The sequence below is a fragment of the Micropterus salmoides genome, unplaced genomic scaffold (genome assembly GCF_014851395.1).
Source record: "Micropterus salmoides isolate LMB-PRFRI ecotype aquatic unplaced genomic scaffold, ASM1485139v1 Ms_hic_scaffold_20, whole genome shotgun sequence".
Taxonomy (NCBI): Eukaryota; Metazoa; Chordata; class Actinopteri; order Centrarchiformes; family Centrarchidae; genus Micropterus; species Micropterus salmoides.
In genome coordinates, this window is record NW_024041151.1 from 20,965,074 (window position 1) to 20,973,980 (window position 8,907).

At 40.7% G+C, this 8,907-nt stretch overlaps 2 protein-coding genes across 3 annotated transcripts; one reads left to right on the top strand and one right to left on the bottom strand.

The window, feature by feature from the left end:
- Window positions 1–219: 219 nt before the first annotated feature.
- On the top strand, window positions 220–3,244 carry LOC119914828 (eukaryotic translation initiation factor 4E-binding protein 1-like). 2 transcript variants are annotated; one of them, XM_038734360.1, is made up of 3 exons: window positions 220–505; window positions 2,637–2,831; window positions 2,951–3,244. In XM_038734360.1, the coding sequence occupies exons 1-3, from the start codon at window positions 370–372 to the stop codon at window positions 2,974–2,976; spliced, it is 357 nt and encodes a 118-aa protein (XP_038590288.1). In that variant the 5' UTR covers window positions 220–369; the 3' UTR covers window positions 2,977–3,244. The 2 variants fall into 2 exon arrangements, with proteins under 2 accessions (XP_038590288.1, XP_038590287.1); XM_038734359.1 differs by having other exon boundaries at window positions 222–505; window positions 2,948–3,244.
- Window positions 3,245–4,042: 798 nt separating this feature from the next.
- On the bottom strand, window positions 4,043–6,677 carry LOC119914826 (nodal homolog 2-A-like). Its single transcript, XM_038734358.1, has 3 exons — window positions 6,205–6,677; window positions 4,909–5,678; window positions 4,043–4,776 (listed from the first exon to the last, which is right to left on the bottom strand). The coding sequence occupies exons 1-3, from the start codon at window positions 6,512–6,514 to the stop codon at window positions 4,624–4,626; spliced, it is 1,233 nt and encodes a 410-aa protein (XP_038590286.1). The 5' UTR covers window positions 6,515–6,677; the 3' UTR covers window positions 4,043–4,623.
- Between the last annotated feature and the right edge of the window lie 2,230 nt (window positions 6,678–8,907).

Consider the following 8,907-nt stretch of genomic DNA (forward strand, 5'->3'; position numbering starts at 1 on the left):
ATGTAACTCATATATTACTGTATTTTCAATATATGTTTATAATATACTTAAATACACTTACATAAATGCAGAGGTTGATTTGGCTGTACTGTATTTTTGCTAAGACTACAGACACTTTTTTTTTTGGTCACATGAAGAAGTCTCGTTTTGTGACGCCCCCTGTTTTCAGCCAATCACAGCTTTCTGCTCCACGTGTGGCTTTGAAGGCGGTGCCTAGGTTGTTTTGGATGTTCTCGCAGCACGTGGAGGCGCAAGGGAAGTTTTCTGTGATCTGACTGTAAAACGTCCCTCAACACTGTGCGGCACACTCGAAACAACTTCCCCCGTCTGTGAAGTTTTGAGTAGCACAAACAGTCGGTGGTGTGAGAGATGTCAGCGGCAGGTCAGACCTCCAGGAGCCGGGATATCCCGGCCGTCAGGCGGGTCACCATCCACGATGTTGCGCACATGCCCCAGGATTACTCCACGACGCCCGGAGGGACTCTGTTCAGCACTACACCGGGAGGTAACGATGCACTGGGTGTTTGGTCAGTGGTCAGGAATGTTAAATAGGAAAACAAAGATTCCACAAAACTTAAATGTGATTAGGAATTACAAGAAAAATGTTTAAGAAAAGGGGGATGGTGCACAAGAAGACACAAGGACAATAACAGAGTTTTTTCAAATGTTGTTTAAAGCCTTGAGCTGGAGATAGGCAGTGTCATAGAGATAAGTGATTAAGACCCAGAATACACCCTGATGCTTGTCTATCCTATCAGTGAATGGGTTACACATAAAGATTGCACCTTAGATTTAGATTTTGTGACACTACAGAGACTAAGTGAATTGTTAATGTGAGTTAAAAGGTCGTTTTCTTAGTTATTGTGGCATGAAAACAGTACATGGTAAGGGAAACTCTTCTGAAAGCCAGGCTATAGGTATTGTCCACAGTTCTGTTGTGCTGTCCTGTTAATGTTTGACAGTGTTGGTGCTTTGTGAAGGCTAAAGACCACCAGGTACCAGGGTTAAAGGACTAGAGTAATCCTCTGTTCCAAATCCCTTCAGTGTAGCACATTGCACGGCCCTTTTCACTATATATATGATTGTTTTTACCTCTGGACAGGCAGACAATCTGAAGAACCTCTCCCTGTCTTCAAACCAATGGAATGATTGTGCTAAACTGTTGTCAATCAATATTTCATGCATTCATTTTGGTCTTCATGGCGTCATGTAGTATTTCTATGTATGTATGCTAAGTCTCTAACAATCAGAGACTGTACTTGGTCCAGCAAGTTTTATGTAAATAAACTTAACATAGGTTTTAGAAACACTCAATTATGAACAGCAGACTTCTGAATTAAGTGTCAGCAGCCTGTAGCTGTAGATTACTCACATAATCAATGACTGTATGGTCAAATATAGGCCCGGCTCTGTCATATCCTATTTATAGTCTTGTTATTACAGCAGTCTGATGTTGAGCTGCAGCAACATGTTTACTATGTGGGCTGCACAAGGTCTGGATATATTAAATAGGGGAATAATGAGCTAATAATTAACTTATGGATTTGCAACATATTTGTTTGTGGATACATGAAAGTTGCTAAAAAAAAATTTTAATACACTCATCTCTATTTTAGCTTCTATGATAAACTAAATTACATAAAATGTTATTGGATATCATTTTTGATATAGATTAATAATGGAGACAATGCAGGAAACCAAAAAAAAAAAGTTTTAAAAACTAATCAACTTCAGTCAACAAGGAAACTGGATGGATATTAATACTAGTTCTCAGCACCAACAACAACCAACTACAGAGAGTAAAAGTCAGTCCCACTGTCATCTACACACCGAGCAGTTTGGCTCACTTGTTCAATATTTTACTGAAACATCTGCAAGCTTGAGACCTTGTGAAATCTGTGTGTTGAGAAAACTAAAGCAGAAAATGTTTTCCTTCTGTGGTTGTGAGAAAGGTGACGCAGAGTGCACATGTTCATTTGAACTGATACTGTGTTCTGTAACATTACCAGGTGGGACAGCTTTATACAGATAAAACAGAACTGGGTCAGTGAAAGTGTGTCAGCGTCACCGATATGGATGACAAAAGGTCGTTAGTCATGGTTATGAGTGGACACTGTATACAGTAAAGGCACAACTGTATACATACACACATACACACGCAGTATATTAAATGTTGCTGTCCTTTTCCTTTAGTTTGATTTTAAATTGAAAGGTTTTTTTCCTTGTCAACCGGTGTTTAATGTTGGTTATATTATTTTGTTTTCAAGTAGTTACAACTGTTAGAATTTTTTATATTTTAGTTTGGTTTGCTTTATTTTATCCTTTTTGTATTTACTTATAATGTGGATGTTAGCTGATGATTCTGTATTTTTATTTCCATTTCAACTAGTAACAAGTGTTAAATATCAAGGTTAGCAGATTAATTTTATTTGAACTTATTTTATTTTTAAGTAAAACTGACTGTGGTATAGTAGCCAAAACTAAACGTTTGATATTAGTAACTTTTCCACTAAAGTAACACAGCTTCTGCAAATACTGATCACTTGAAATTTCCAGCTACTATACTGTCATTTGTTTGGCATTGCAAAATATTGGTAATAAGTAACTTTGGTTCCCTTTGCTGCCATCTCCTGCAGGTACCAGAATCATCTACGACAGGAAGTTCCTCCTGCAGTGTCGGACGTCTCCTCTGACTCGTACGCCTCCCAACCTGCCCGACATCCCAGGAGTCACCCGGCCACTCAAACCCGACTCCTCCAGCAACACAAACCAGCCTGAACAGACTCCCAGCAATAACACCAACCATGACCTGCATACAGAGGAGAGTGCAGGTAAATGTGTCTGGATTTCTCAAACGTGAACGAGGGAAATGAGCTGCTAATCCTGCTTTTGTTTCTGTAATTGTCTTCTTCCCTCTACTCAACTGCACTGTCTTTTCTTTTTCTAGAAGACTCCCTGTTTGAAATGGACATCTGAAGAGAGTCAGCTACAAGGACAAAGTGATTCCCAACATTGTCATCGCTTTTATTGTTTACTTGGATAAAAATATCAGTTGAAAGGAGAAGCCTAGTCATACTAAGCTGTAATCCACTTTCAGATTTCTGAAAAGAAAATGTTTTGTTTTTTTGTAATGCTTAATATGTGTTAAAGTGTTGTACTTGTATAAAACAACACTAACTGATGGATACAATTCACATTTGACAAGTAAGTCTTGTTAAAATTAAACCATTCATATTTTATGTGATTTGACTCATTTGATGACTGAATATTCAATGTTGTACTTATTCAAATTACTGAGGTGTATTGTGTCACAGAACTCTTATTTTTGCTATAATTGATGTGTTTCTTCTGCCCCCTAGTGGCAGTAGAAACAAACTAAACACCTTTTAAATTGACACTGTTAATCCGATAGCAAACAGTTGCTTACATACACAACTAGCAGATACAGAGCAACTTAAGCATTCATTTTGAAGCATACTTCTGGCCAGCTAACTTTGTTGGTCTGCTGTTTGGTGGTGGATAGGTTGTGTAGCTGGAGACCAAAGTGTATAAACTAGAACAGTAAAGTTAGGGGTTATAAAACCAAAACTGAGCTGAAATATGCTAATACACCTTGCAGAGTCAAGGGGAACTTAACCACACAAACATTTGCCAAACCAACCAGTCAGTTTTTAAGAATACTTAAAAGATAGGGATCTTTTCTTTAGACATTAGACATTTTCTGTCTAAAAACAACAGTCAGATGCCTGTATTTTAGCAGGCATGTTGGCTCCTTTCCATTTAGGTATCTCAGTAAGTTTTGCCACGTAGTCAGCGTGCATAACACCACTTTGCACACCTAAATGAATGCAGTCGTTATTGTTTTTTTAGAAATTACATATGTTTTTCCTGCTAAAACAAGTCTTAACTGTGAAAATGGTCTATTATGGCATTATCATTGATGTTTTGAACATTTTTTGACCTCAAAAAGTGAAGTGAAATGAGCAGCTTAATTTAAAACTCTTGTATAAACACTGCTATAAAAAAATACCAAACGCTTTTGTTGAAGATAGAGAAATAATTTATTGGATCGCATAGCAAACACACAAATGGGACAATGTGTCCCATACATCTCAGTAAAGTTAAAGAGCTTACACCATTCTGACATTTTACGTTCATCATTTAAATGGCATTTAAAAAATTCCATATTCAAGCATTAAACAGTTTGTAGAAGCCTTGTGCACAACTGTTTTTGTGAGTCTTGCATAGTGCTTCAGTCTGTGACCATATTGTGCTTTTGTCTGGTCTCTGGACTGGATCAGTCCCTTACCTAAATCAATCCATATAAACCTGAATTATACATCACCCACTTGCAATCTAAGGCACAATTTAGGTCACCTAATCTCCTACAAATAGTACCACCAATGTATTTCTAGATAATTCTCTATTTAGAGAGCTGTGTCCAGATACACAGTAGTTCCCTTCTTTCATTCCCGCATCGCAGCAGACTTCGTCCCATCTGAAAAGTGCCTGTGGACATCTATCCACATTGTGCCTCTGAGCAGCCCAGTTCTGTGGCTGTAGACCCTTCTGGGCCTACGGCTCAGTGGCTCCAGTCTATCTAAAGGTATTCAGGTCTTATTCTCAGTGGCACCCGCACTCCTCCACCACCATGTCCTCATGATGCCTCATGAGCATCTTCCCGTTCTCATAGTACAACATGGAGAGCGGTGCCAGGCGTGTTGGCACACAGGACACACAGGGCACCTTGTCTGGGTGGTGAAGTTTCAGCAGGCTCTGGAGAGAGAAAGAGGGGAGAAAAAAAGAATGATTAGAACACATCTCTTTAAATAGGAAACTAGTGTATTATTAGCTATATCCTGTAAATACTATAAAAGTAAAGAAGTTTGTGACAAAATTCAGTCTTACCTGCATGTATGCATGGTTGGTTGGGGTAAAGGTCTCATCTACTGGTGTAGGACAGCTCCCTTCACAGCGATAGGCGTTGTACCGTTTGGGATAGACAATCCACTCGCTCCAGCCAAGCTTCTCAAAGTCCACCCACATATCCACCTTCTTGCAGAGAGGACCCTTCTCCTCCTGTGTGGCCGTGCTGGCAGGAGCAGCTCCAGCCACTTTCTCTCTCTGCTGCTGGGTCTGGTGGTGCCTCTTGGCCCTGCGGCTCCTCGTCTCGGAACCGGAGCCAGCCGTCGCCCGCTCCCTGTCCAGGCTGACGTACTTTGAGTGCTCTGCTGTGCGAATGAGTGTTGGCGATCGCTGGCTGTCCAGGGACTGCCTCGAGAAGACCACCATCATGACTCGGTCAGCTATCGGGTGTTGGACTCCCTCCTGCTCCTGCTCTTCCTCCTCCTTCACCTCCTGCTCCTCTGCCCTCTGTGTGGAGTGTTCCTGCTGCAGCCAGCGACTGAGCATCTCCGTCATGTTGAACACCTTCCAGGAGGAAGTTGAGACCATCGCACTGGGATGAGCTCTCAGGCGGCCCAGGAAGTGTCTGTTCTCTGGGCAGTGCATGCCGGAGCAACGACCCCTGTGGGAGTGGTAGATGTCCACTAAGGCTCGGGAAGACTCTGTGAAGGAAGGTAGGCGGATGCGGAGTTCAGCCAGTTGGACGTTGTCGCTTGCAGACATGGAGGACAAGTCAAAGGTGATGGACCACCTCTTGCCAATCTGCTGGCAGCCTGAAAGAGATGAGAGGAAAGAAAATTGGTCAGCAATATGTATGAGTTGTAGAGGAGGTTAGCAAAAAATATTTTCCAGCAAAACTTATTTTCTCATGATATTTACAGAAGCAACAGTGAAATGACAGCTCTTACAAATGTCACAGCCCCCCCCCTCGCCCCGCCACACCCAACCCCACCCCACCCCAACCCTTTGATTAAAATACATTAATCAAAGTTTGATGAGAAAAATGATTAAATTAAGGTGGGTGAAACAAATCAACCTCCACATCTTGTAGTGTCAACGGAAACCTAAAGAACGTGTTTAACATTTTGCAAAAGGGATGTGCTGTGGTAAGGTGTATATATTTTTAATAATGTTTACATGATGCCATTTGTAATAGAGTGCTCCCCCATGTTTTAAATACAAAAACATATAGCCCGCATATGCACTGCATAATAGGGAAAAAAACTGCACAGCCATGCCATGACACCAAACTCCATTAAAAAAACAATAGATTTTTTTCCCCTGATGTTGAATACTCACTCTTAGCGACAAGGCTGATCACAGAGTCGGATTCGTGTAGAGCAGGGTTGTCGTCCATCTCGGCGTGGTGGCTCACGTTGGCAGGTGGGGTCATGGCCCGCTCATCGGTCAGCATGGTCCGGTAGAGCTGCATCATGTAGAGGGGCAACCCGGTGGCCCGATGCCGATGCACGGTGCGTCTGGGGCTGCTGCTCATCCCACGGAGCAGTGCGTCTGGGTGCATCCCAGGGAAGGGCTGCGCTGCGAGAGCCAGAGCCAAATCCACCAGAAGAAGAAGCGCAAAAGAGAAATCCACTGCTAGTTGCTTCATAATTGCCAGGTGTGGTGTTGTCTCTTCCAGAGGTAGATTCCGAATGCTCCAGGTAAGATGCTGAGACTGGGATTTATGACACACCTCTCTCCTGGCGTCCTTTGAAGAGATCTGTCAAGCCGCAGATGGTTGAAGGGCGTGTGTGATCCACGGGAGCACTCAAGGACTTTTTAATGTGACATGGTCGTGTATCGAAACCAATTTGCCTTTGCTGTGACAGAGGTGTGAAAACTGTAAAAGCCCACTGATTGTTATTGAATTGAAGGCTTTATTACAGATCCCTTTGATAAGACGCCGTGACAATAATATTAGTTAAGGAGATTACGAGCTGCACAACTGTGATTAATGGGGAAGCAACAATAGTTAATCAGAAATCTCTTTCTGTAGCACAGGTTGTGACCTGTTGGAGCCTGTTGCCAAGTTAAGGTCAATAATTGACACATCTTTAATGCAGGAAAAATAAGTCAATTGATTAATTTGTCACTTTTGAAAAGCCAAACTCTGGCATGATAGGTCTATTGCGCACGTGAGTTCTCTTTAATGTTTTGTAAGGCAAACTAAATATGAATACATAGAATTATCATAGATATTCAGCAATGTCAACACAAAATCTGTGTCGAAGTTTGACTCAAAGAATATATAGACCAGTAATATTAAAATCCTTTTTGAAACATGAGCTGGAAAACATTTAAACAGTTTTATAGTTTTAATAGGCTAAATAACATAAATAAATGATCAATACTACAATAATGCAACACTTTATTATGCTGAAAAAAGGAAATATGCAAAATGTCAGGTCATTTCTTAAAGAACTGAACATTTCTTTTTAACTTCTTTATACCGTACTTACTTACGTAACTTTAAAAAGGAAAAGACAACTCAGTAATGTCCTTCTGAGCCAGTGGCAACAACTTTATTCCTACACACGGTTATTTACAGATCTGCAAATCAATATGCTGGTTTGTTGAGTCGGTTGGGCATGAAAAGATTTCATGAAAAGATTTCATGCCCAACCAAGTCTCAAATCTGCCATGCTAATTAACGCAAGCATTAAAGAGACATTGCCGCCAGCTGATCGTTGCCTATTCCTAAGTCAAACTGCACACTTGACCTCAAAAGACAGAAGAAAGCTTTGATTCTTTTTGATGAGCATCTGAGTGAAAAGTATCATAAGAAAATGGGCCATTATGAAATTAGTTCTTTATTGTCAAAAGATCAAACAAGCATTTGTGTTAAACTATTTGGTGCACGTTTGGGGGTTTTGGGTGATTGGGGGAAAAAGTACACAGGACCTTAAGGTATAGCCTAACTTAAGTATTTTTCAAACTAGATCCTATTTCCCTATGTTTTTGTGTCTGTGTGACTAATTGACAACAATTCTTGAGATTGGTCCATTGTGCGCGCTGCAGTGGGCAGCAGCGAGGCAGGGCTGCGCCTGGCTTAATCTTTGCGGGGCAGTTGGGTCCGGTGTCCACTAAAATATTTGTTTTTGCCACTAGCAGGCTTAGATTTTTTATTATGAGTTTTGTATTCCTGCATTTTGTTACTTTTTGTTATAGTGTGACTTTTAACCATTTAAAACACCAACATCACACAATAACACAGACAAACTAACTGACCAAAGGTAAATTAATAGCCTAATTAATAGCCCTAGGTAAATAATTAGCCTACTGTTTGGTGGCTTTGAGGAGATCTAAATATGCTAGTGACTATTTCTGGTTATGATCTTACTCTTTAAAAAAAAGTCTATCTCTGAAGGGATCCTTTCCAAGCACTTTAGTGTACATACTTTGACAGGGCGCAATTGCCCACAAGGATTACATTGTAGTCCTGTTAAATAGTAGGCCTATATAGTATACTATGTTGTTCCAATTAGTCACACCAACACAAAAAATGGGAAAATAAGGTCCAGATTGAAAAATACCGACCTTCCCTTTAATTTAAAAAAGGAAATTATCATATCACTCAATGACTATTGTGAATGAATAAAACAAAGCAGTGCGCAGGCGCGGCCTAATCAATGTAAGAGGTGATGCTGTCAAATAATAAACACGAGAGCCCATGAATCATCAACTCTCAAAAGCGTTACTGCTTCAGAGAAATGAGAGGTGTGTGGGGAGCGTTCCTCAAACGTGACCTATAAGAAAATTAATTTATCTTGTTTCATTAGCCAAATATTTTAATATGCATGGCTAGGAAAGCTGGGAAGATAACTAAATAAACAAACAAATACGTATATTTGCCCATTGTAAAACCACACCCAGTGACCTGATGAAATACACAACAGATTTTATATTATGTTTGGTACCGGCAGCTAAATGGCCAGTCTGTGATCGCACGCGCACCTGCAGCGGTGGAAGCTGATAAAAGCACTTCCTCCCAGAAACGGTTTT